Below are 27,568 nucleotides of genomic sequence, written 5' to 3'. Positions count from 1 at the left end.
GAATGCTCTGGAAGCTCTTGAATGCAGGCATTTTGTTTCCAAATAACCACAGGAGTAACTGTTTGTAGCAAAAAGATGATTAATGGCATTGTGGCCAAAATAAGGTGAGTCGCTAAACTTGACAACATAGTATTTGCATATTACCTCGATGTTAGAGTTTCTCACACTACCTTTGTTTATTTTTACTGGAGGAAGCACAAGAAATGCATGATGCTTGCTTAAATCTCCATAAATCCAAACATCTGAAGCTACATTATTCCTTTTTCCTGGCTCTGTTCCTCTCTGAAAGCACGCTGCTTGCATGCTCACTCTCGTTTTTCCCATGAACTACAGGGTGTAGGCCAAAATACCCTTTGCAACTGGTAACTTGCTAGGCACACTAGGTTCCAGTTAATATAACAAATGGTTGTTTCATAATGCTTGAAATATCCGTGGCATGAATATATTAAAAGTCCTGACATTGGCAGGAAATATGAGGAGCATTTTTTGTTTTCCACAGGGTCAATTTTATTCATCATCTGGTGAAAATGTCTTGCAGTGACAAAAAAAGTTGTTACACGGAAAACCGATTCCGACAACCACGTTAACAGTACGCGAGTGGTGGGTAGGAAACGCTTGCGTGCAAAAGCTGTGCACCTCTCTGCGCACCGGCTTGGAGAGGCTCTTACTTGTACCATCACAGGCAACGGTGCAGTGTCGCATCCCTATCAGTGGTTTTAGCCACAGACTGGCATGTGTTTCTCGGGGGAAACGAGCCGGATCTTTTAGCATCCAGTTACTTGGGAACCTGCCTTGGTCTGCTGGAGCTGAAGGCACGAGCCAGTTCATTAAAGGCAAAGTCAGAGGAACCATCTCTGCAGCCGCTGGGTCAGTGGTTACCTCCCCACCTGCCAACACCACCAAGCTGATGGATGCGTCTGCATCTCATTTCTAAGACAATAACTCTTTATCTGACCAGGCACTGGTATCCTGCAGCACTGAACAACAACAGCAGGGAGACTATCACCTGAGGCCAGGCTTAGGGAACAGTCAGAGGGTTGGGTAAGGCAGCATGAGCGAGGGGGTGCTGGCCAACAAGACCAATGTGCAGCTGGTGGCAGCGGCCACCTCGCAGGTGAGAGCAGGCACCAGGGCGGTGCTGATGGGCACCCAGATGGGCACTGCAGTTGTCTCTTTGGGCATAAAGCAGCTCTCCTTAGCCAAATATGTGACATGCTGGGGGAGGGAGAGACATCTCAGCTACACATGCTCGTTGTGTAAATGTCAAATATGCCTGTAATACAATTCCATCAGAGGCAATTACTGCTGCACTGTGGTTGCTCTGGGGAGCCTTCCTCTCCTAGGCTGAATTGCAACTATCAAATCTCTGTTGGTTTGGCTGAAAAAAGATCACGGCAGTGATGTCTTTTCACTAAAAAGGATCGTTTCCCACTCTGCTGTCATTAAAACGAAATATAAACTAGCCAAACTCTGTCTTCACCAAGACTCTCTGAAAATGGAACATTTTTTGGATAAAATAACTGTAATTCAAACTGCAGCAGTCAGTGCTGTGCCTACTTTGGTACCCAGCCAGTGAATTTTAAAGTAAACACCCTCCAGGACTGTTCTCCATTTGGATTTATTAGTCATTACCAAGAAAAGATAATTAGCGCTTCTGAAGCGTTGTGATAATCAGTAGCACGAACTGTTACCAATAGAAACGGACTGGGGTAGGTACTTGTGTGGCGCAGGAATATGGCAGCACTGTTGTACTCCCTGTACAGAATGAGTACACCGGTGGGCAGATCCTCAGCTGGAGGAAATGCTCATAAATACCAACAACTCTAGTGGAGCTAATGGCAGTTTAGACGGGGTAAGGCAGGGATGGGGGGTTGTTCCCTGGCCTGTTGGGCTTCTCCTCCTGTTATCCTGGAGGCAGAGACATTTTTGTTACAATATACAAACCTTCTTGTTGGTCAAAGGCAAGGGCAAATACTACTCCTTTACTATGTAACGGAAATACAGGAGCTAATTATTTTTCTTTTGTATGCACTCTGACAACACAAAGGAAAATAACCTTGTGGTGGAATGAGAGGAACCTGGATATACCTGGATCCTTTAGGCAACGATGCCTTTTTTCTCTTCCTCTTTCTAAACGAATGAGAAAACTCTGTTGGACTCAAGTCAGTGCTAAAACTCAGAGAATTGGTATTTCACTTACTGTTCCCCAAACCTCCATTACTTGTGATCATCTGTAATAATCATATGAGGGATGGGATGTAAATCTTGTGTTCTTAGTCTCAAACCCTGAGCATTAAGCATGCCAGTCTCCCTGCTACACAAAGTATTACTTACTGAGCTGAGGAAAGCAGATCTATTACATTTATCAACATTGCTATCTAAATAAATACTACAATACATAGGCTTGTCTGAAGTAGTAGCCTTTGTTTTTCTCTACCTGGAAGTATAAACAAAATCCATGCTGAAGAACAGAGCTAGTGTGTAAGCTTGGGAAGGCTTCTGTTTTGGTGAGCACTAATAATAAATGTAGCTAGAGGATTTACCCACAAAATACTTGCAAGTCTGAAACCACCACCCTTTCCTGCACTGTACAGAGCATTTCAGGTCAACGTAACACCCCTCCAGCCAACTGGTGCTTTGTATCCTCTGGGAAGCATGCAGCAAATCTCAGGATCGAGTCCAGTTTGTACTTTGTCTGCAACTGACACAGGGGCTGCAGTGTGCTGTGCTGGTAGCGCGTGTAATTCCTATTGATGCTGATGGCATTGACTTGTGTACGTCTCCCTTGCCACACCTGACGCAGACTCTTAGGACTGCAATTCCTATGCCAGTAACACTCCTTAGTGCACAGGACAAATACGGGACCACCCTGGCAACGTCTGACTGGTTGATACACTCGAAGCACTCATGCACGTTTGTACCTCTCCTAGGAAGACGACTGCTGTGCAAGTCTGATTATCACCGAGATGAAGTTCATCTGATGGCAACAAATGTGACGGGCTGGTGGCTCTTTACAAGCTATGCACGCGTAAGTTTGTGAGTGTTTGCTTCTCAGCTGCTGCTGAGAAACAGGCGCCCTCCTGCCAGGTCACAGACCAGCTACGTTACAGACTCTTAAAGCGGTTCCTCTGTCACAGGGGTGGCTGCATAGCTTGTACCCAAACAGCTGTCCAGTACACAGAAGTTGCTACGGCAGCGCTTTACAGACAGACGTTGCACAAGAAAGTGGTGATGTCAGACCACACTGACTCTTTTTTTGTGTGTTATACAGAAGGCTTGCTCCCACCCTGGGAACTGTGGAGCAGAACAAATACCAGAATATAATATCTATCTACCCATCTATCTCTACTTAGGTCTATTGTCAGATTGCATCTGACTGTGGAACTGGGTTTAAAACACCTGGGTACCAATTTACATATTATGTCAACAACACCACCTCTCCCCCTCCCCTTCCCCCTTTCCCACCTGCAGTGCAGAGTAAGCCGACTTCATAGCATCCTTCACAGCAAAATGGGTCTCTGCTGCGTCTTTCTGTCTTCATGAAACTCATTTAATTCTGGTACTTTAACACCTACTCCTTCCTCTGCTGATGGTGCTATTGCAAATGAGAAAAGCGGCCGGGTAACGCTGTCTCCTTGGAAACCTGCCTCTGGCCTAAAAAGCCCGGTTTGGTGCCTGTGTGGCACTGGAAAACCAGACACCTCATGGCCCGAGCACCTCTCATGGCTGGGCTGCTTTCACTCCAGATCCCTCAGTGAACAGAAGAATAAGCTGGGCTATTGCACCAGCAAGATTTAATGGAAAAAAAATAATATTAGCCTGGCAGTGCCACAGGCTGCTGAGAGAAAGCGGAGGGCAGCGTACTTCACTTGGTGCGGACGCCTCGAGGGGAGGCTGGGGGCAGGAGCTCTGCGATGGTGTAGTCTGGGGGCAGTGCAAGGAGCCCACCTCTCCATCAGCCTGCAGATTTCCAAATAATTGTAAACAACACTGACTTCAAGTCTGCTGCCATAGCCTCAGGCTCTTTAAGAAATAACCCCCACTCATTTATTGCCTGAGGATATTATTATTTCTGGCATGAACTAGTTGCAGATCACAATACTGGGCAGCATTATAATACAAAGTGTGTTTTAGTGCAAACCCACTTACGAAATAGTCACAAATCTTCTTTGGACAGGAACGGGCACAGAGCCCCAAGCTTTTGTGTAGAAAAGTGCCCGCAGCTCATTTCTGCATCGTCTTCATCTTGGGACTGGTCTGGACGGGGTTGGCTCTCATGTGTCGTGTGACAGCACAGTACACCTCTACCTCACTGCCGAGGCCCGGGGGAGGTCAAGCAGAGCTAAGGAGCAGCTTAGCAGGGGGTATGCCAGCTGCGTCCCCTGGCCGTGCCAGTCATGGGGAGGCTGCACAGATTATGAGCTGTTCAGATGGCTCTGGAGATCACTCTTACATCTGATACCATATGCAAAATGATCCCACTCCGCTGAAGGCTCAACTCCGTACCCCTAATGTGAAATTTCTACAGTCGATCCAAAGATTTGGTTCTAAGAAAGAAGTAATTCATATATACACATACTGCCTTCAGCATACTTTCCCTTAAAAGACTGCTGCCATCTTTTATATAATGAAAAGATGGATATGAAAATGTTTTGTGCCAGGCATGGCAATGCAGTAAAGCAGAGAGTTCAGTCACTATATACTGGTAATCACTATATTCCTCACTAAAAGTGATGCAATAGGTGATTAATAACAATGAAGCCCAGAGTTTATAATTAGCTACTTCATGTAAGGCCTTTCAAAAATATGTAATTTCAGATACATAAATGTTTTTAATACTGGTTCAAGTGTGAACTGATTTGGTCTTTGGTCTTTCTGCTTTTGTGAATCATACTGCAATAGCAGCTTTAAAAAAAAAAAAGTATTTTTAATTTAAATTGGTCTAGGCAAACGCCACACAAAATATAGTGAGTACATGTAATATATAAGAGCAAGGCAGGAAAAAGGATTATCAAAATAGCTGAAATAATTATCTAAATGGCATATACTGCATGTCTATGAGGTTTAATTGTCATTTCTATCCTGTCAGGTCTGTGTGGAGGCAGCCACATGCTTAAGCACAACTTGGCCAAGTTAGCTGGTGCATTTACTGTTTAGAGCAGGTCTGGGCTTTAATTCAGGGCTTGGGGTTTTTATCTTTAATGAAAATTGAAAGGTGCAAATGCTTAGAACAGCTATACCCTAGCATGATCTATTCTACAGACAGTCACCTTGAACGAACACTTTGGTTTTAACTTACACAGGAGGTGAGCCAGGCACCCGTGAAAAAAAAGGCATTCTCTATTTCTGCCTGTTGCATATTCTTCTACAGTTAGGCTTGTCTCAGCTAAGTGTGTAGACCTGAGCCCTATCCTGGAATTATTTTGCCCAGTTCCAGGTTACAATGGCACTTTTCTGTTGGGCTTTTTCTTTGTTTATTTGTTTGGTTTTGGTGTTTGTCCATTGAATGAAGGTGCTTAGCTGCAGGGCAAAGCTTCAGAGCTCCCTGGGTATGACAGTGAACGGGATGACAGGACTGCTGGATTCGAGGTCCAGAGCGGTGAGGAAGCATTCGATGGCTGCTTCATTTTTCCCCTGAGCTTGCAAGACCTCTCCAAGGCTGTTCCAGGCCCTGTGACTGGTGGTCTGGATCCGGATGGCATCTCTGAGGACTTTCTGGGCCAGTTCCCTCTGCCCAAGTCTGCTCAGCACCAGGCCCTGTCAACAAACAATAGATGAGGAGTTAACAACGGCACAAAACAGAGGAAGAGACGGAGCGCCCTGAGCTCCCAGCAAGCTGGCAGGTGTATGAGTGCAGGCACAGGAGACCTAGGAGGGGATCTCCACCTATTTCTGGAGAAGAGTATTAATCAGCTGTTAAGCTCTGCTTTTTTTGATTGTGATGTCTAATTTAAAAAAACAATTGTGAAAATAGTATTTTTTTAAGCAGAGACTGATTCAGCTCTGCAAGTGCTCCTGCTGCATGTTACTGGGAGAGCATATACTAGTGTTATAGAGAGAAAGGCTACAGGCCCTTTAAGCATCCCTCTCTCCTTGAGAAGGTTTCACTGGCTTCTAATTCCCAAGAAAATACACACAGTTTCCATTACACTGAGTATCTAAATAACTCTTGCACATCTGGAACATCCAGCTGAGGATGAGGTAAAGTCTCTCAGCTCCTACATCTTGACAACATAGAAAGACTTTTCCTCTTGACAAATGGGGCTAGAGGGATGTGGCCCCCTTCCAGCCTTCTAGGGGCAGGCTGTACATGACAGCACGGGGCCCTCTGTCTTCTTGCTATTTGGACTCTGATGTAGATCCTAAAGCAGCATGGGGGAGGAGAAGGATGGAGGAACCTTGTTTAAAGAGCTGTCCTTAGGGTAAGAAAAGACACAAGTGGGTGTAACCATCTGGAAGGAACAGGAGGGGGAGGATGAAAGAAGTGGTAGGAAGAACATGTTTTCCTATAGGGCTTGCATGGATGCATCTGAACCCACGAAGCATCTAATGAGCCAGACTCCCTTTTAATTATACAGCAGTCAACCACACTGAGCCCAGATGGTCACGAAGGCTTTGCAGGCCACAATGCATTAGTGGCATTTTTCTGCTTCCTTCTGAAGGTGCACACACCAGGATAGACCTCCCACCAGTTTGATCCAGGTGTGGCCTGGGGAAGAAGCAGCCAACACTTCCATGTCGTCTGCAAAGCTCTGCATGGCCTCTGCCTCCACCCACCCGCGGAAACGCTGGGAAGTGAGATGACTGCCTGACTTCATGCTTTTCCTGGGACTACGTAGTATGTGGATGCATATATATAAAGAAAAGCATTAGCTTCATCTTTAATGTGTCTAATTGCCTTTAGTTGGTATGAAAAGACAAAAGAAACCTGAAATCTCTTGCAACTAGAACCCAAGTAAATTTCTAATGGAAGAAGGGTGATACTTTTGGAAGTAGTGAAGAATTTTCTTTTGACTTGTTTTGTTTGCTTTTCCATTAGACGCAGGGTGCATCAGCATTACTAAGACCCTACAGCCAGTGACGGTACTAATACCTACAGAAACACATTACGGTGCCTGAGAAAAAAGTTAAGAAACACCCATTTAATCAACTATCGGCACTACTGTGAAAAGTTTCACTGCCTCTTTCTTGCCCATAACCTTGACCTGAATAATCAACTCAGTATCAAATCTGATCATCTAAAGATGCAGTGGGGATATTTTTTTTCTTTAAGTTTCTCTTTCTGCTGGAAAATGGCGAGACAACAGGGCCTAATCTTACCATCCCCTTGCGAGCAGGCACAGGTAGCACAGAAGTACCCTGATGGGAGAGGCTGGCTCCTCAGAGGTAGCTGCCCGGAGACGACCACAGGCATGTAATGACAGACGGGAAGGAATTTGTGCAATTATAATTTGAGTCACCCGCTTGACAGGGATAATGAGGTACAGAAAGGGCAAGTAGTGTGGCCATAGCAAATCTGCTGCTGAGCCAAGAATAGAAGGGAGCTATCTCAGCTCATGTTTGTCCTCAGCCACAAAACCACTCTTCCTAAAAACTCCTCCTGTTGCGCTGACCGAGCAGAGCCGACTGTGCTCTCTGGTGGCCGGGGAACCATCGCTGTCCTTACCCTGACGCTAAGCAGCATCGAGCCTCTTGACGCTCCCAGCCGGCTCCTGGCCCTGGAGGCATAGGGGCGAGAGAGCCCGTGCAGCTGCTGTTTGTCATCCCTTTCCAACGAGGAGGGGAATTTCCTCCCCGGCTGACATCTCGCGCCTCTCAACAATGTTGCAGTGAAATCCACCTCATCGTAAACCGCTCGTGCCGCACAGCTCCCTTGTCTGCCCCAGCACCCTTGCTGGTCAAGGACCAGAGGCTGGCATGGCTTCCTCCTCTACAGCTCCCCAGCGTGGAGCCGCTGCATTTATGTTGCCTGTACTTGAGGACCCTGCAGATGTTCTGCAGCACTGGGAAGAGGCTGTACGCAAACCCCAGGTATTGTGTTCACCTGGGGAAGATGCTGAAGCTGATGCCCAACAGTAAATGCAGCACATGTGAACATTTGCTCGTTGGTATTCAGTGCTTTCAAGCATGCCAGTTTAGATGAAAAAACATCTGGGAACCCTCAGAAAGGGTGATCTAAGGCTCCCCAAAGCCAGCAGAAAGCCTCCTGTTGATGCTGCAGTATACTGCATGAGTGAAAAACTGCTACATGTTTTTGGGGAGAAACATAGGAGGAAACACTTGCTAAAGGAGGTAAAGATTGCCCCCCCTCCTCCTTGCTTACATGTATGACTGTTAGTGCCAAAGGCTGCCCAGGCCCATGGCCCTTCCCAGGCATGCCCATCATCTTTCTTCCCTCTTGTTCTGACTAGGAACAGCCCCATGTCTCCCTCTTGCCCACACGCCTGGATTTCCATGTGGTGTGGGCAAAAGATGCTGTGCTTTAGGCCTCAGCCCAAGTGGATGTTGGGCTGTGGCCAATCTGCTCTCCAACCCAGACCTGACAACGTTGTCATACCCCAGCACTGAGACCTACTCCTTCACCCAGCGTGAGCCGCGACAGATGGTGTCAGACTTTCCAGTGAGGCTTAACTGAACCGGCAGAAATACGCTGCTGGATGTTTAAAGGAGAGGTTGAACATCATTAATTCTGCGTGCAGGAGTGTTTCTTGCTTTGGGTTGCCTCTCTCCCCTCCTCCCCATCCTGCTCCTTGCAAACCACAAGCATTTTGTGAGAGCTGGAGGCTGCACAATCCACAAGCCTCACAAAGACGCAGCACTGAGCACTTCAGTTTCTTGTTTCCCTGAGGTATTTGCACTTGAGAGCTTCTCCTTGCTACTGAATTTCTTATTTCCCCATGGAGTCTGGCTTGCTATAAACAATGCCTGCATGTTGTTGCTATGTAGGTCCAGCTGGAATCTGCCTACAGTGCAAAAGAAAAAAATTATATATAAATTCAGAAAGCCACCCACTGACAGGCAATTTGCATTTTTATCTGGAAGGTTTTTTTTTTTAAAGATTTTTCTAATGAAAGTTCAGTTCCTGAGTTTCTATGGAAACTCATCTGCTTGGTGTGCATGCATAATTTCATAAAGTCAGATCTCAGGAAGATGAGCAATTAGTATAAATACAAGCAGGAATGTGATTAAGGGTTTCATCCTCTTATTCCTGAAGATGGAGGGTGGGGCTGGGTTTTGTTGTCTTTCCTTGGTTTGTATTTGTGTTTTTGCCAAATTAATACAGAAACTCGTGTACAAGGTGGCCTTGCTCCTCTGCCACCTCCTGGCTAGCACCGGCACTTCTGGTTTTGCCCTCTAAGTATGGTCTGCTCTGTCATTGTTGTTGGTACCAAGTCAGGCCCTAAGGAGCAATGAGGACAGGCTTCTTTTTAAACTCAAGCATATTATAAGTAGTAAAAAACCCCAAACCAACCCAAAAGGTGTGTGGGAATCATTTTGCTTATGAGGTCCTGTGGGCAGCACGTCACTAGGGCTTGCACCAGGCCTGTGCTAGCCACGCGTAGGCATTTCATGAGCTGCTCGTATTAATATAGCTGTATAGCGCTTGGATGCTAACTCACTCACTCAGGGAGGTCTGAGGGTAACTTGTGCAGATTGATTTAGTTTTCTTCTTTAGGTCTGAAGACATACTTCAGATCTTGTAAACAGAGACAGAGTAGTGAAGGTTGCGCTTTCAAGCCAGACTAAAAGACAGCGCTGAAAGCACCGGAAGAAATTCATTTGAGGTGAAGGGCTGTGGCACAGCAGAGCTGGTACAGTCTAGCGGTGCACGAAGGCAGAGGGGAGATAGCGAATTTGGTTTGCTGATTTAGGGTGCCTTATGCTAGCAGCTGGACTCCTGAATTTATTGTTTTTAATTTCAGGGGACAGGGGGTGCATATGGGAAGCTTTTTCAAAGGTATTTTTGACCTTGACCACATGCAAACCAAACAAAATCTAAATCACTTCTATAGAGACACCAGTGTGTCTCCCTTGGAAACTCCCTTGGACTCCCTTGCCTTCAGTGATGTGATACTTAGTAATTGATACTTGAGTGAGGCTATTTTTGTTTTAGAATACCAGAGCCATATTTCAATTTAAGTTAGATGAGCAAAAGTGACTTGTTTTCAATTTCCACTAATAAAGAAAGTGAGCATAAGCCCCTCTTGAAGTCCCACTTCAGAAGGTTGTGAAATTTCTGATCTGTGCCTTTATTTCCTTGAAGTTTGACAAAACCTTCTCAAAGGTTGTTAGCTCATAAAATTCCCAGAAAATAGTGCAGAAAAGACATTATGGAAGACTACAAAATAAGCCTCATGTACAAGCTAGAGTTTATTTTTAGTAACGAAAGTCAAAACTTCCTTTGAAAATGTTTAGTTCAAACACCTGATGAGCAGCAGGGAGTTATCCTGAATCTTGGTATCCTTGTCTCCTTCCACTAAGGTGGCACAGATTTACTTGTTCTTTCCTTTGGGGCTTACATTGGAAAGGCATGTCCAGAAAAACGTTTTATTTCATACCTGGAAGATTGCTTTTTGTTTTGTTTGCATGGTCAACTCATTCTTGGAGAAGCTGTATAGGTGGTCTAGCCTCTATCTTTATCATTTACAAATTGATTTTAATAATTACTTTAAATGCAAGTTCTCTCTTTCTTTGCATGAGACTCAAATTCCAAAGTGAGGTTGTCTCTGATGCTTTTCTCAACTGAGCCGAGCATTTTCGCCCATTATTGTCTAAATACCCAAAGAAGTTTCCAGAACAAATCAGACTTTGCAGGCTTTCCTGTAGGGCTTCTGCTAGTGCATTAGTTAATTAATTTCAAGGTAAATGGGGTATCCTTACTGTCTACTCCAATCTGTAATACGGACATGTCACTAGTGGTTAGTAGGAGGGCAATCAGCAGCTGGCAAGATGAGGGCAGGCTGCAGAAAAGTGCTCGTTCAAAAGTGTGCTTATTCAGCAGAACCCTACAAAAAGCCTTTCGAGATGCATTTGGCATCTCACGTATACAGTCTCATGTAACAGAAAAATCTGCACTGCTACAGGGCAACACGCTTCTGCAATTATTTAGCAATCAGAATAAATTGTAAGCAAAATCTGTTGCATAAACCATGAAATATCAGAGTCCTTTTAGAAAATGGCAAAGATTAACCCTGGAAATCCTAGGTCTCCTAGAATAAAGACAGACATGTAAGTAGCCAATTGCTCTGTGATTCTTTCCCCCTGCGTTCATGACCTTTGCATTTCTGAGGAGCCAGGATTTTTTTTAAGCTGTGAGCAGTGAAGTGAGTTTTTGTTGTACTGTCACTTAGCCCGCAGCGGCTGGCAATGTGCGGGGTAGCTAATCACCCATTTTGCTGATTCAGTCCAAGGTGTGGCAAACCTGAGCTACACATCTGAGCTTTGTTCTCTGAAAATACACTGTAGGAATACATGGAGCAGTCAAGGTCTGCTCACCAAACAGACTGAATTAGAGACCGTATCTTAATTTGCTGCCCTAACGATGGGTGACTGAGATCAGCTTCTGGAGGAAAGCTCGTCTTTCAGTGTTTCTGCTGCCTCTTTTGTTGAGAGCAGCTTTTCCTTCTCTTCCTTCCCCCTCCCCAACTCCTCCGCCGAAGCTGCTGCATCCCCTGTCAGTCAGTGACGCTGAAGTGCTGCATTTGATAAAGCAGAGGAGGGGAAGGAGAGGGGAGGAGAGGGAAGGGCAGGCAGGGCCACTGCAAAACACAGCATGTGGAAAGGAAAAACGAAGGAACAGCACCGGAGGCGGGGAACTGGCAAGTGCTGGGAAAAGCGAAAACCAGAGTTTGCATCACGATTTGTAGCACTTGCAGCCTGTGGGTTTCAACTCAGTAGGTTCAGCCTGGAGATTTCAGGTCTGGTACTGCAGGCACCAAAGGCAGCCTCGCAGCAGATTGCTGCTTAAACTTCACTGCAGCATCTTGGGGCGCTACAGATAAGTGTGAGCTAAGAGAAGAAATGAGACTGCAAGGAGATATCAGGAGAGACACTAGCTGAGTGTGAAGGCCAAGTGCAAGGTCCTGCACATGGGTAGGGGCAATCCCAAGCACAAATACAGGCTGGGCGGAGAATGGATTGAGAGCAGCCCTGAGGAGAAGGACTGGGGGGTAATGGTTGATGAGAAGCTCAACATGAGCCGGCAGTGTGCACTTGCAGCCCAGAAGGCCAATCGTATCATGGGCTGCATCAAAAGCAGCTTGGCCAGCAGGTTGAGGGAGGTGATTCTGCCCCTCTACTCTGCTCTGGTGAGACTCTGTTGGAGCAAGTCCAGAGGAGGGCCACAAAGATGATCAGAGGGCTGGAGCACCTCTCCTATGAAGACAGGCTGAGAGAGTTGGGGCTTTTCAGCCTGGAGAAGAGAAGGTTCTGGGGAGACCTTCTAGCAGCCTTCCAGTACCTGAAGGGGGCCTACAGGAAAGCGGGAGAGGGGATTTTTACAAGGGCAAGTAGTGATAGGATGAGGGGGAACGAACTGAAAGAGGGTAGATTTAGATTAGATATTAGGAAGAAATTCTTTACTGTGAGGGTGGTGAGACACTGGAACAGGTTGCCCAGAGAAGTTGTGGATGCCCCTTCCCTGGCAGTGTTTAAGGCCAGGCTGGATGGGGCTTTGAGCAACCTGGTCTAGTGGAAGGTGTCCCTGCCCACGGCAGGGGGGTTGGAACTAGATGATCTTTAAGGTCCTTTTCAACCCAAACCATTCTATGATTCTATGAAGACAGAGATGTCTTAAGCCCACCACAGACTTGGGCATGCAGCTATGCTTTACCAACCATACCGAGGTAGCTTTGGCAGGAAGAGAAGAAAAAGCAAAAGAAAGAAAAGATCAAAACTGGTGAAGACCCGAAGAGAGGCACATCCTGTTCTTTAGCTTGCCAATGTGTTTTTCAAGGCAGTGTATAATTGCAAAGGCACCATATCACCCAGCCCCCCAGTGAGGCCAAGGCAAGCCCCCCACCCTGCAGAAGGGAAGCACTGTGCCAATGCTGCACGCTGCCCTCTGCCCAGGCTCGCTGTCTCTATTTGAGTTCATCAAATGTTAGCAGGGATGTTTGTACCGTGTTTGAAGCTTAAATGTGATAAAACATTTATTGACATAAAAAGCAAACCCTAAGGCAGTGTTTGAAACCAGGAGGCTCTGATCTCTTCATAGGGAGGGTCATACAAGCCTAGGCAGAATGAAGAGTTTTTCTGCCTTGTTGGATTGTTGTCACTTAAGCTTCATCCAAAGCAAAATTGTTTGCTGCATGCTGAATATTCTCTAGATAGTTCTCCCGTTCCTGAGCCCTACATGGAGATGAAGCAGCAAGCAAGGAAACCTAACAGGATGCCTCGACCACATGTTTGAGACTAACTAAATGCAGCATTTGTTTCGCACTCTCTTTTCCTAAGGAAGGCAAGTTTTCTTCCAGCCCTGATCTTAGCAGTTGTCATAGTAATGCTGCAGTAGAGCGCACAGTAGCTTCAACTCGGACTCAAGCTCATGGTGTCATCTGTAAAAACGTGCACTAAGAGAAGGTCTCAAACTAATAATAAATAGTAATTTAGAATAGATAATTTATAATTTAAGGTCTCAATTCTGTTATGCACTGTACCTGCTTCCCTGGCAGAAAGCCGTGTTGAAATTAGTGAGATTCAGCCTAGATATATCCAAGTATTTCAAAACGTGCAGAATCACAAGCATCAGCAACGAGAGAAAAGGCATGCAACATACATGCAGGGTGCCGAAGAGTGGCAGGTAACCTGCTGGCTAAAGCACTTGACTAGAAAGCAGTTGCTGTGCTTCATTAGCTGCTAATGCATTTTGCATTGAATAATCTGCCATTACTCAGGAACAATTCAGAGAGCAGGGACAGCATTAAGGGACAAGCTTTGGGAGGCAGAAGTCCTGAGTTTAAGTGTTTGCAGGCTGAGGAGGGTTGAGAACTTGCCTTTCTTGTGCTCAAGGGGTGCATGCTAATAACTTCTAGCAAATATTTTTAAGAAGTCAGGGCAGCAGGTAAGCACCCCGATTGCCCCCAGAGGGGGAAACAGCTCTCGGTCTCTATTTTGATAGTAAGCAGGTACGTATGTTCTGTTGCACATAGCAAGATGTTGCTGCATATAGCGGGGGAATGTCTAGGCGTAAGACTTGGTCACCCAATTAATCCGAGTGCTCACAATGATGTGCTGTGGCTGATGAACAAGGAATTTCTGCCTGCTTAGGATTCTTCCAGTGCCAATGTTGGATCTTTCTCCAATTTTTAATGCACTGCTTTGCAACACAGGAGGGGCTGATGTGCACATTTCCCATGAGAGTTATCTTCCCCTCTCTGTACAGAGTAAATCTTGTCTGAACGTATGAGTCACGAACAGGTTCTCCTAGATAACAGCTTCAGCTCTGCCAAGGGTCTCTGTGAACCTCAGTGCCACAGAACTAATCGCCAGAGCAAGCACCGCATTCAGTAAGTCTCTGAGGAAGGGTGTAGCGCGGCGAAGTCACGGCTGACAGAAGCACATAGCGTGCCAATGTAGATCGCAGCAGATGTCTTCTGAAAGGAGAGTTGAGATATTTAAAAAATCTTAATTTGCTTAGTTTTCCACTACTGGCAGTCTCTGGGATAGCACGTTATTAATGACATCCTCCGCACAACTACAGCCGGAGCCTCAGATTGCAGTATCGCAGCTGAGCGCTAAGCTAGCCGAGCTGCTGGGAAACACAGAGCGAGCTGGGCAGGAACACACTGCTGTGGTCCAGACGGTGCCTCTGGCTTCTGCTCCGGTGCCTCTGATCCCACAAGGAGCATGTTTCCTTATCATCTCTTAACATAAAATCTCTCATAAATCATGAATCTCCATACACAAAGAGATTTTGCTGAATCACAGATAGCATTTTCTGTTACATTCTCAGAAGAGGATGAATGATGAAACTCATTGAGAAATAAATAATTAAAGACTTCTGATAAATACTTCACATAACATCAGCGTAAATGGAAGCTCCAGCAACACTGGAGAGCTGTTATGTTTTCACGTTTCCCATTTGTTTGGCAAGAAGGGACTTCTGCTTCCTTCTCTTGACTGCGGCCAGCTCAGTGTATTGGGACAGCTTGCTGAACACCTGGAGGTCTTGCTAGTTCCCATCCCGCCCCTGTTTGTGCACCTATGTCTTATGTACCAAAAGGCAACATACTCTGTTATTGTGTTACACACTTTTATATACTATATTACTACAGTCTATCACTCTGTCCTGTCTTTGGTATGATAACAGGTAGCCTAAATAGCACAGAATTTAAACTAATTTAACTGGTTTCCCTGTTTGTGAAAAACAGTGTTTGAAGGTTGAGTATAAAGGGGATAGTCATTCCACCCCTTCTGACAGTTCCCTGAGGACTTTCTGAAACACCATTTATGAGTTCAGCTGTAGACCATCTTGACTGCTACAATTTCTAGGTTTTAATTTGATCTCAGAGCAAAGCACAGCATGAGGACAATACTGATTAGTAGAGCTGCAGTGGTATCTTGAGGGCTGTGAGTGGTAAATGACAACTAAAGCTAGTAATCTTCTGGAAGATTAGGCTGGAGCTCAGTGGAGAGGCATCTGCTGCATGGAGAGATCAGGCCAAGGACAACGTTTTTAGGCCTGGATGCAAGTTTTATTCTACAGAGATGACTGAACTACCCCAGGAACTCAAGGGGTTTAAGAAATGTATCCGGTTCTTCTCTTGTAAGGTGTTACACACACTTTAGAGAAGGGATCAGAGAAGAGCTAGGGAGTTTTGTCTTTCAGGAATTTATTTTGGTTTCTAAAGTTATGTAAACAGCCTGAATAATGTGGTAATGAGCACCTCAGGGACAGGGAGAATAACTTACCACAACAGAGGAACGCAAATGATTGGCACAGATAAACAGGAGCTACAGATTTCCTGGAAACCAGGATAATCCACCTCTGAGAAGCAGAGCACCAGCCCTCCTGCTAATGGGCTGAAATGTCTGCGCTTCGCAGTGGATCAAATTTGCTCCTTCCAGCGACCCCAAAGACCCCAGCAGGTCTGGTCTCTCCCTGATGAGGGAAATGCACAGTTCCCTCAGGAGAGGAAATGCTCACTTGTAGTGTCTAAGTGACAGCTTTGATGGCTTCAGTGTCAGAGAATCACTTATCACCTTGCTTGTGATGGCTCCACTGTCTCCTCTGGATGGAGGAAGGAAGGCTGGCAACTGCAGAGGAAGAGAGCAGACAACAGACCTGCGACACAACTCTGTCAGCTCCGAACTGGTGCTCAGGAGCCGTGATCCTGCTGCACAGCCAGGGAGTTGCTCCGCTGGCTGGGCTACTGAAGCTGCCAGCTAACCAGTGGATTTGCAGGGAGAGTGGCAGGGGAGGAGGGAGGTTTCCGCAGCAAACACAAACGAGGAGAACAAAGGGTTTGCAATTCCTTGGACAGTGAATGTGCTGACACGCAAACTTATTAATGTAAGCATCCAAAATGTTCATTTCTCCTGTGGGAGCCAGTGAATAGAGGCAAAGACAAGTTCTCTCCCTCAAGCTCAGCTGCTTCAACACAAAAAAATTGAGTTAAGAGGCTGCTCTAAGGATCGCTTTTCCCCAAGGAGAGCTTAGAGCAGTTATTTTGGGATATCTGAAGTGCAGGAACATTCCTGGGATTCTGCAATAAGCCTCAGAGTTGGGAAAACAGAATCTGCTAACCAGCCATGGTTTGGAAGGAGGCTACCAATCACCTCCAAAAGCCAAACGCTGCTTTACCGTTGTCCTGCTTGGTGGAGCTGCAAAAGGTATGTGCCAGACAGGCATAATATCCATTGGCAGAGCTTCTCTTAGGGTCAGATTAGAATTAGTTTTGATCGCCCTCTCCTCCCCAGCCCATAACCCACTTATCTGGGACTTGGAGAGTACCACTGCCGTACCAAAGGGCAGAAAGCAGCTGTCCTGATCACACTCAGCACGACTGGGGATGCTTCCTGCAACCACAGCCTTACGCACGACGAGCGTGTGATCACTTGACGGGGAATTCCAGTGGAGAGCACCGTCCCACAGGAGGCTGCGCTGATGGTCCACCAGCAAGTGCTGCGCTGCTGACGTGCCATTTTTGGGAGGAGGTGTAACTAGCTATGTCACCCTGCAGAGCAGGCTGAAAATAGGATTGCACTCACTGTGCCATGTGGCTCAGTGGTATGCCAGGACATGTATTTTTAGGAAATTCCTCCTTTGGGCAGAAAGGGTGAAGTGCTTGGCCTGGTTTGCAGGCTGCTGGCTTTGCCCAGATCTTTCATATTAGGGTGTGGGAGCATGTTAGCAACCAGTTGGACTGTGGATGCCCTTAGTGCCTGGATACAGTGCTAATCCTAGTTACCTATTGATCAGGGTGGTTGTGGAAGGGTAAAAGATGGCTGGTCTGCTGCTGTGCTTTTCTTTGTTTCAGTGCATTCATGCTTGTTTGCTTTCTTTGCTGGTGCTTTTCAGAGAGGGAACTGACCTCCAACAGAGCAGGGATGGAGAAAAAAGTGAGGAAGATCAATGTCTTGGGAAGAATATGGTCTCTGAGGAGCAGCAATAAAAATGTACCTTGCAGAATGAATGTGTGAGGGGAACAGGGAGCTCAGAGAAGATAGCTCATGCAAAGAAAGAGAGAGAGAGAAGGACAAGCAGACATAAGTAGGGGATTTAAATAAGCTCCTGGAGAGGCAAAGAGGAGTCTGACTTGGTAAGGTACTTTTTGGGTGCAGCATAATGAAAAAATGCAGTACATCTCCATGCCCAGCCAGTTACTGACGCACAGACAATGCTGTGACTTGTCTGACCGCAGGAGAAGGACGAGGTAAGGCAGTGCTGGACTCAAAAGCAAATTCTTCTCTCTGACAGACACTTGCCAGCTTCCTCTTTTCCCCAGAACATCATTCCTATCAGGCAGCATGTGTTCAGCTCCAGCATCTGGGTTGTGATTTTTTGGCAGCTGCACAAAATCTCTGCTATTAAATCCCACCTGCCAGTCTCATGTCTGCTCCCACAGACCTTTGCCTGTTAGCAAATGTTTCAAAATCACACTGCCAGGCACAGAACATCATTCTGCAATCCTACCTCAGGCAAAAACCCTCACGCAAGGACTCCTTTGAACTTCAGTGGGCTGCAGGAGGGAAAGGCTAGAGGACAGGCCTCTGGATTACAGGCAGAAATATTCATTTAGGTCACGGTTGCACTGCATTCTTTTCAGCACTAATGTAAAAGTTATTTTTCCCCTGAATTATCTGAATAATACTATTTTGTCTGTGACATTTTAAGAAGCTTTCTTTTGAGACGTGTTCCGTGCTATAGCTGTGCAGTAAGAGAATTTGTGAACTTTGTTCACCAGAATGTGTTCATGTGAAGTCGTTCTCTCCTGCTTTACAAATTCTTCCTTTCCCTTCTCTTGCTTCTTAGCAGTCTCAGATGAGCAATGCCACCGATGTGATGGGTGCATACTGTAGATCGCTTCATTGTTGAAACAGTTCATTAGTAAACAAAATGCTGAAATACAGCTTGCTCATCTATCCTGGATAAGAGAACTATCCATAGAAATAACTGCAATTTTTAATTCTCTATGGGGAGAAAGGACTTAAATTTCCACATAAATCATCTGCTATAATATTTCACAATCTGACTTTCTTCAGTGTGAACCCAGGCAATGAGGCTGCGCTTTTGGTGCAAAGGACAATCGCTCTTGGAGATGGTCTAAGCTACTTGATTATGGTATCTCTAAAATTGCAAACAAAAGAGACAATCAGTGCTTTTTGATGTGGACATCTGTCAGCAGAGAAACAACTGCTAATTGTCATGTAATAACCATGCCAGACACTTCCACAGCAGTCATCTTTCTGGAAGTCAAGCATGAAAAAAACTGTTACTCATCCAAGCACCAAGCATATTTTGTCAGGATCTGTCCGCATTTCTGTAACTGTTTAAAACTCCAAAGTGATATGATGCTCTTTTATAGATGGATACTTGAGATCAAAATATTTACTCAAAATATAGCAGTCATAATTGTTTCGTTGGCATGTGATTTAAGGTATTTAGCTTTATACTCTAATACTTGCATTTTTGTTTTAGAAGCAATGTAGGTATACTGTGAAAAGGTGCTGATATCCTCACATAAATAGAAGCACATGGGATTTATAGAGAACTGGTTCAGCAGCAGAACTATCTAGTTGCACTTCACCATTCAGAGAAGTCCTTGCTCCTACAGAAGCACCATAGGGGCTGTCAGTTTGGCAGGTACATGGCTCTACATGAGCTCTGAATAATGTTAAAGCAGTACAGCACAGTCTAAAACCATGTGCAGGGAGGAATAGCTAATTCTATTTTTATGAAAGGATTGACTCTAGACAGCCTGCCATCTATAGAAACCATACACGTGATTTCCTGAAGCATCTGCATACCTCCTTTGCAGGCACGGGCTCATCTGCCTGTCACTTAATTCAAGAGAATGGAAAAAATAGTTGCAACCTCTCCAGAGACAACAGGTAAGGGGATGACTTGTAATGACTACTAACCTGAACCAGGTTTGAATTGACGAAAAACTTCTGTAAAGTATCTCTTGTTTAGACGGCACCAGAGCTGCCTGCGCTACAGACCAGTTATTTTGCTGCTTACATAGTTTGGCAGTAGTCTAATGATGGATACTGTATTTGGAGGTGGGAAAAATGAATTTTCTGGAGAACTGACAGAGGAAAAATACTGGATCATCAGGAAAGAGGGTAAAATGAATCTCTCATGATTTTCAGCAAACCAGTGACAAAACTCAACTTCCTAAATATAATGAACTGGGTAGCTCCTGCAATCACACAGAAACATACACATAAGATACATTTTAGTGCTGCCCACAGACCAAAGCAAAAAAAAAAAATCACAAAGATTGTGAAGCCTTTTTAAACCATGTAGAGTGAAGAGGACATTTACAGAGCAGTACAATCCCTAGCATTGCATCCATTCCTAAGTCTAGCAAAGCCCTTTCACTTTAGTGAGGCTGGTCTGCCTTTGTGCTACGAGGAACGGGCATGGGTATGTCCAATGAACCAGCCTGCATCTCTGAGATGCCCAGGGAAGCAGCAATGTGGAAAAGACCCGTCGTGTATCAGTATGACATGAGTCCAGCACTCATGTGTCGGGGGAGCACTGGAGACAGCAAGTGAGGGAGAGGGGCATCCTCAGTTGTTGTTGTGTCAAAGCCTCAACAAAACACAGGCTCCAGCAGCAGCTGGATGGGGATGATGCCCTTGTAAAACATTTACATTTTCAGCAGGATGTTTCTAATTAAACTCAATTGGTTTGCACACCTGCTGGGAATGACTGCTCTGCACCTCATCTCCCTCTCCTACTTGAGCACAAAGAGGATGCAACTGCCTACATAGCACACATGGCTACCACATAGCACTATGTTCCTTTTGTGCACTGACAGCAATTGAGAAAATGGATGGCAACAGACGTGTTTTGTGTTTCCTACTGTTTTAGGAAGCACTTTTTTTTATCTTCTTTTTTTTTTTTTTCCCCCAGAGCATAATACTGCTCAGGTTTCACATCCCTTTTGCAAGACTGGGGGATTGACAGGGCTTTGTGTATTTTCCCGACTGTAGGGCATCATGATTGATGCCGGTAATAAATCCCTCAGGACTGAGGAAAGTACCTGTACGGATCCTGACTACTATGATCAAATCGATGGGGAAAGGATGGCACTGAAGCAGGCTGTGGTTAGTAGTGCAAGTCAGAACAGCCAGCTGTCACTTACTAAACACTTCTTAGCCTGTCTTATGAGCACAGCCTGATTTGAACGTTTTAAGAAAGGGTTTTATGGATACTGTGTTATATTGTCTGAGGTATTTATGGTTTTGCCCGGGAAGGTCTAAGACAACCAAACCTTCAGAGAAAGATGCTGAAATTGTGCGCACAGGCAGCAGGACTTCTAGTTTGTGATTGCTGTCCTAGGCTCCCTTTCTGCATCTTTAGGGAGTCAGCACTTGTCAGTGAGATGTAAGTCATGCCTCAAAAGAATACTTGAATGTATTGGCCTTGTTGTACTGCGGCATTGCCCTGCTGTGAAATGAGAAAAATGCATTTGCTGTGCCGTGGCAGCAGGTCAGCATCCCAAATGTTCTTCCCTCCAACAAGCTCACTGGGTCAGAATAATTCTATTTTGGATTGTACAGGACAGTCTCCTGGGTAACACGCTTCACAGCAATGCTTGAGGGGAACACGCCCTTGAATGCAAGGCAGTCAATGAGATTCGTAATTACTGTGTTTTATAACCTCGTTCATTCAGGCAGGGAAGGATACTGCTGAAGAGATCTCAAACAAGAGAAATGGTAGATTTGCAGCCACATAAATAGTTGTTAGTGTGATTTGAAACCTGGATGGCAGAAGGCACTCTTTTCTCCACTGTGCTGTCCAGAGTAACACAAAAAATGCACAGGCTAGTTTTAAACTCAGGCAGCAGTAGGGCATAAAACTCCCACTTCAGCTACCCTCTCCCAGAGAAGGGGGATGTAAAATCCACTCTGTATCACCGAAATCTTCTGACTGCATTAAGCAAGGCCTTGGCTCAAGGCCAGGTCCCAGCTGTCCCTGTAGTGATAATGACCACCCTCCCTCGGGGTGCCCAGCACAGGCAGAATCCAGCTGCATTTTCACACACGCACACATATAAATTGTCTGAATATGGTGGTGTTAATGCTTCTGGGATGATGAACCAAACCTATAGATGTCTCAGCAGCAGTAAGCTCCGTGCAGAACACGTTTTATTTTCGGAAGAGCCTGGAGGTAAAAAAAATAAAATCTCCTGGTGCAGTTTATCTGATGCTTTGTTTTTGAGTGTCCTTGATGCATAACAGCATGCTATCATCTCTAAAGATTAAAAACAATCTCTTCTTATTGCTCTGCTGGGTATTTTCAAAGAAATTCATGCACAGATGAAAACAAATAAAAACAATGCCGAATGGCTCTGCAGAGATCCTGGGCCTCTAGTTTCAGGTAGTCTGGAGACAATTTTAAACAAACACAGATCTCTTAAATCCTTGGCCAAAGCTCCAGTGAGGACGTGTTGGCCAAACTTCAGTAGCTTTAATGGGGTTGAGGCTGGTAAGGATTTTCAACATCATCTCCATTTTGCATTTTTCAGGGTATAGCTTAACTAGGATCTAGAGCTTATCACATGCAATACTGGATTTTCATTATTTTTTAAACTGGAGCTTCAAGTTAAACAATAACACCTTTGTTCAGGCTTGGTTTAAACAAAAATTTAGAGTACCTAGGTTGGTTTTCATGATGTTAAGGTCTGGGTTTTTTGATGGACTAAGGCACGGGTGGAGAAAGTCACCCTCCTATCATCAGTGCAGGATTGGGGCCCAAAATGACAGAATTAAACGCAGCATAAACCGAGAGCGCCTCAGGCACTGACGAAGGAACAGTTCAGCTCGCTTCAGTTAACATGTCTTTTGCTTCTACTCACTTGGCTTTATTGTTCAGAGGATCTGGCCCTGTACAAGAATGAAATCCCTCCCACAGCCCCCATTCTGCTTCCAGCCTTTGCTTCTGACTAGCTCTGATGGACAGCTGCAGGATTTTCTTAAGGAGAATCCTGTGTGACACTGCTGCACCTAGGAAAAGTCTGAAAATAGACTTTTTTCTTTTTCTTCACTCCTGCTTAGGCACTAACTTTGCTCAGGCTGAAAAATTCTCTGCAAAGATATACTTGAGGGTTTGGTTTTTAAAGGCTGGGCAAACTCGTTCACAGGGTCACCTGCAAGGCAAAATCACTCCAGACAGAACTAGCATAAGATACTTGTGCCAAACACATGATGCAAGTATTGATTTAGGGGTGCTGGTGGTATGGAGGGTAACAGGGATAATGTTGAATACGAAACCATACTCTGTTGCTGACGAACAGCCGCACAACGCAGTGTATCGCAATGCATAGGAAGGAAGCCACAGCAAGTCACGTTCAGATTGTACCTGCTGCACAGTTTCACTCCATTTTTTAAAAATCTTTTATTTTTAAATTAACTTTATACCTGCTATGTGTTCCCCACCTGTTTTACTGCCATTGAAGTTTGTTTGCTCTTAAGTCTGTTGCTGGCTGGGTGTTGAAACTGCCCTCAAGTTTTTGGACAGTAATATCTAAAGGAAACCTCTCATGGCGCTCCCTCACCCTCTTTAAGGCATTAGACTCGTTGCCTATCAAATACTTTATCCTTGTTAACCTTGGCCATCGCCTATCCTTTGTTGTGAGGCAGGGCTGCTGACCACAACTGCTGTTAGTGGGTAACTTGTGGTGTAAGAGTGCTAGCAGGAGCACTTATGATGTACAATATCCAGAAAGCCAGTTGCTTTCAAGGCTGCCTTTGCCTCTTCTCCTTCAGAGGGGAATTACTGAAAGCAGAGCTGCTTTGTTTGGGATAGTTACTTTTATCTCTTCCCTGGTTTACCTCTTTAAGTGCTGATTTCCCAACATCCTGGAGGAGCTGTGGAAGCATCAGGTTCTTGTGTTGCGTGCAGTGAGGGACAGTAACATTCAAGCATGGTTACCTGGGCTTGTCAAAGCAGTGCTAGCCACCTGGGGAAGGGGGTGGCATCCACACCTACACAGCTTCTTCCCTAACCCTCTTCCTTGGGAACAACAAATCCTATCTAACATCTCAAGCCTAGGTAGTGTTAAAGGCAAAGTGTAGGTTTTTCTTCCTTGCCCTAAGGGATATGCTGCCACAGATACCTAAAAGCCATCATAATTCCTTTTAATTTGAAAGGTTTCATCTTTCACCATCAGCTCTGTGGTATCGGAGCAAGGGAAATCTCTTCTAAAGGGAGCTCTTCTAGTAGGAGATGCAGAGTAGCAGTCCCTCTGGTTCTTCTCAAACTGTGACAGGCTCTATGACCACTGAGATGGAAAAATTTTGCAAGTTGTCTAGTTCAGAGTATGCAAAATAGCAGGGCTGAACTTCCAACAAGGCTGCTCTTCTCTCCCTGTTTGATGCCAACTTGTGCAAGTGAAATTGAGTAGTGCAAGACTATCAAGATTTAATGTATTTGCAGAATTTCAGTTGTATGAATTTGATTTGAAAGCATTTGCATTACATGTATATATCATGACTTGTCACAGCTGCCTGCATTGACACTACATTATGTGAGCGTTCCTATCCCAGAGACAAGCTACATTGATAAAATCACTTAGTCCAGCTGACCAAGCTAAAAATAAATTTATAAAAAATAGGCTGCCTTTTGCCTCAAGGGTCTCAATATATGCCGTTTTCACTTTGTGATGCTGCTATTTTTGATGTTGCTGTTTTATATTTGCTGGTTTGGGAAAGCTGCTTTCAAACAATGGGTTACTTCCAAACCATTTCCTTTGATTGTTCTTCATTCACTATTGAAAGTAACAGTTTAGTTTAAAATGGTATATGCTTCCAGTCTGTCTGATTTGCTGTGTCAGCCAGCAACTAATATGTAACAGAGAATTTCTCAGAGAACACAAAATCTATGAGCTGAGATAGTCTTCTAATCACTGTTGACTATGGTGATATTCAAAGAAAAATCATTTAAAGCTGCAGAAATGTGAAATTAACACTCATCTCAAATACTTGCACAATCATTTATCATTCGCGAAAAGCAGTTCTGAGCTTTCAAGGTTGCTCGTTTGACCTATTTGTGGTATTCTAGGAACAAGAGCAAGGAATCCTAAAGTGAGGGTTTCTGCTCCTGAAGCCTGGAAATCTCCAGGGCTTGTGGGTTTTATCAGTCTCTCTCTACATTTATTTACTTTTCTTGCTCTCAAGGCAAGACACTTTTCAAGCAAACAGGATACCAAATGGTCCATGAACCCGGTGCCGAAGATACTTCAGGCAATTTTGCTCTTAATGTGCATGAAATATGTGCAGAATCTCTTACTCTCACTGACGTCACAAAGAGAACTGATATCTGCTTGTACCTGCAGAAGCCTGTCCTGAACTATCCTCGTGTACATAATCTCAGTTCAGAAAAGATTTAAAAGCTGTGGGGTCTGGCTGTATGTTAACAAGTCTACAAACTCTCCTACAACATCAAGCTTTGGGCCTCATAATGCAGTATGGGATCATTTATGACTTTAGAAATGTTTTACTGTGGCATTTCTTTAATTTGACCTAGCTTCATTTGTCATTATTAGTCACTCCTGTACTCTGCTGAGCTGCAAGTGACAGCCTCAAAGAGAAAATATCACTGCCTGCCAATCTGGCACAAAAATGACTATAACTAGAAGTTCAGAAATTCTTGAGATTTTGTTTAGATGCAAGAGAATAATACTGCTCCCTTATTAAAAACCACACAATCCCATAGAAGTGTCAAACTTGCTTGTCATTAGCTGCTTTGGGGAACACTGCCTCGGGGAATATTTACAGGAAGGACAAAGCTAACCTTTCTCCTTGTTCAAAAAAATAATCACAATCTTGGAGCTGCTTGAGAATTTATATTAAATGCAATTCATAGTTCATCCTTCGCTACCAATTAGGTTTGGCTGGGTTGCTATGTTATGCATGAATGTGCTGAACAAGTGCTATCTTTCAGCCGCCCGCTGCCTCTTTAGTGCTGGTTCATGTCATGTTCAATGCAGGTGTTAAGGTCTGCAATACATAGATTGGCTTGACAGGTTGTGGAGAAGAAGGGGGAGCTGTTGCCTGGACCACAAGGGGAGACAGAGACCACAAGGATTAAGTTTACCACTGAACGGCAACGGCGTTTGCCATGCTAATAAATGGAGTAGCAGCTTTTCATGACCCGCAGGGTTAACTGCCCCAGATACACGAGAGCACGGGTAGTGGTTTACCAGTGGCTCTCCATTTCATGTATCCAGCGTTGCCCTCACTCAGCCTCCTGCTCTACTTGCTTCAGGATCACTAACTGCTTACAAACAAGGCTTCACTCTTTCAACACATTAGAATCCTCCTGTCCTGGCCTGGCTAGTTCTGCAAGGAAAGTCCTCTTGAGAATCTAGCTCTTCATTTTCTTACTCTGCTCCACCCTGGGGCACAGCCCACTTACCAAATGACATTGGGGATCTGTCCCCTTTCCAAAGCACCAGACTCCAACCAGAAGAGATTGCTCAAGGGATGCAGGAGATGCTCCTTCCATCTAGAGTTTCATAACCAAATTTGAGCCTGTTAAACCAGCTGGCACTGCATTTCTTGTAGCTCTGAGGTACACAAATGTGTGTGTGTACACACATACACACACATTTACTTCCCTGCTGTAGGCCACAGCAGATGCCAGAACCATTCCCACAGCTTGCCTGTTTACAAACAAACACTGAAAGCACAAAATCACGAGATCACACCAGGGTCCCTCCTACCAAAGGTGTCTTACTGCAACAGCTTTCCAATGACTAGTGACTTCCCAACAGGCTTAATTTTATCACATTTCTCTGATTTTGTTCATGTTGCCTTGGGCAATACCATTCCTTACTGTCTACAATGTGGAAAAAAATACTGAACACTGTGTGGCTTTCTGTACAAAGGGCTCTGTGGATTACTGAAAAATTCAGAGTTGATACCAAAATCTCAGCGTAACTCAGAGATGGCAGCTCTATATTTTATTTAAGCACTGACCAAACTTAATCTTTTACTTATTCTGAGTGTAAAAGTCTTCCTCGTTGTAACTGATCATTACGTGTGATTTGCCTCCGGTCCTTAATGACACAGGTCTTGCTTGTCACTTCAGTGCCGCAGTCTTGCTGGAGCTTTAAGAGGAATCGCATTTGCTGAGCAGTGACATCTTGCACCTGGGATGGAATAAGCCCATGCAATGGTACAGGCTGGATGCCAACTGGGGAGAAGCAGCTCTGGAGAAAAGGACTTAGGGATGCTGGTAGACAATAACTGAGCAGGAGTGAGCAGGGCACCCAATGTAGTGCTGAAGGCTAATGGCATACTGTGCTGCATTAGGTAATACAGCACAGCAGACTGAAGTAATTATTCCCCTCTAGTTGGCATTTGTGAGACAGGATCTGGAGTGCTGTCACCAGTTTTAGGTTCCCCAGTACCAGAAAGATGATGACAAACTGGAGAAGGGTAGGTGGAGTGCCACTGAGACGGCTGGAGGGGGACCATGATATTATGAAGACTCTCAGAGAGGAGCATTTATTCAGCCTTTCCCTCTCCAGGCTAAGGAAGTATCCAATTGCCATCTTCAGATACCTAATGGGTGACTGGAAAAAAGATGGGACTAAACTTTTCTCAGAGGTGCTCAGTTGCAACAGATTAAGGTGCAGCAAGGGAAATTCTGGTTGATTAGCTATTAAGAAAAAACTCTTCACAAGGAGTGGTGCAGTGTCAGAACATAAACCCAGAGAGGTGATGGAATATCCATCCTTGGAAATACTCAAAGCTCAGCTGGACACGGCCCTGAGCAATCTGCTCTATATTTGAAGTTGGCCCTGCTGTGAGCAGGAGGTGGGACCAGACCACCTCCAGAGGAAAAGTCCTTTCTCACCTAAATTCTTTTATGATTCTAATGTGCCTC

General features: G+C 45.0%; 1 protein-coding gene across 3 annotated transcripts in view; it reads right to left on the bottom strand.

Moving 5' to 3' along the window:
- Positions 1–482: 482 nt before the first annotated feature.
- TTC7A (tetratricopeptide repeat domain 7A) overlaps positions 483–27,568 on the bottom strand; it is a 189,829-nt gene continuing 162,743 nt past the window's right edge. For all 3 annotated transcript variants that reach the window (XM_068423941.1, XM_068424014.1, XM_068424179.1), the window contains exon 20: positions 483–5,757. In XM_068423941.1, the coding sequence (XP_068280042.1) occupies positions 5,536–5,757 (222 nt within the window). In that variant the 3' untranslated portion in view covers positions 483–5,535. The remainder of the gene's footprint in view (positions 5,758–27,568) is intronic.

The sequence above is a fragment of the Nyctibius grandis genome, chromosome 1 (assembly GCF_013368605.1).
Source record: "Nyctibius grandis isolate bNycGra1 chromosome 1, bNycGra1.pri, whole genome shotgun sequence".
NCBI lineage: Eukaryota > Metazoa > Chordata > Aves > Nyctibiiformes > Nyctibiidae > Nyctibius > Nyctibius grandis.
Note: the sequence above shows the minus strand (reverse complement) of the source record. Positions and strands in the feature narration are given on the sequence as shown.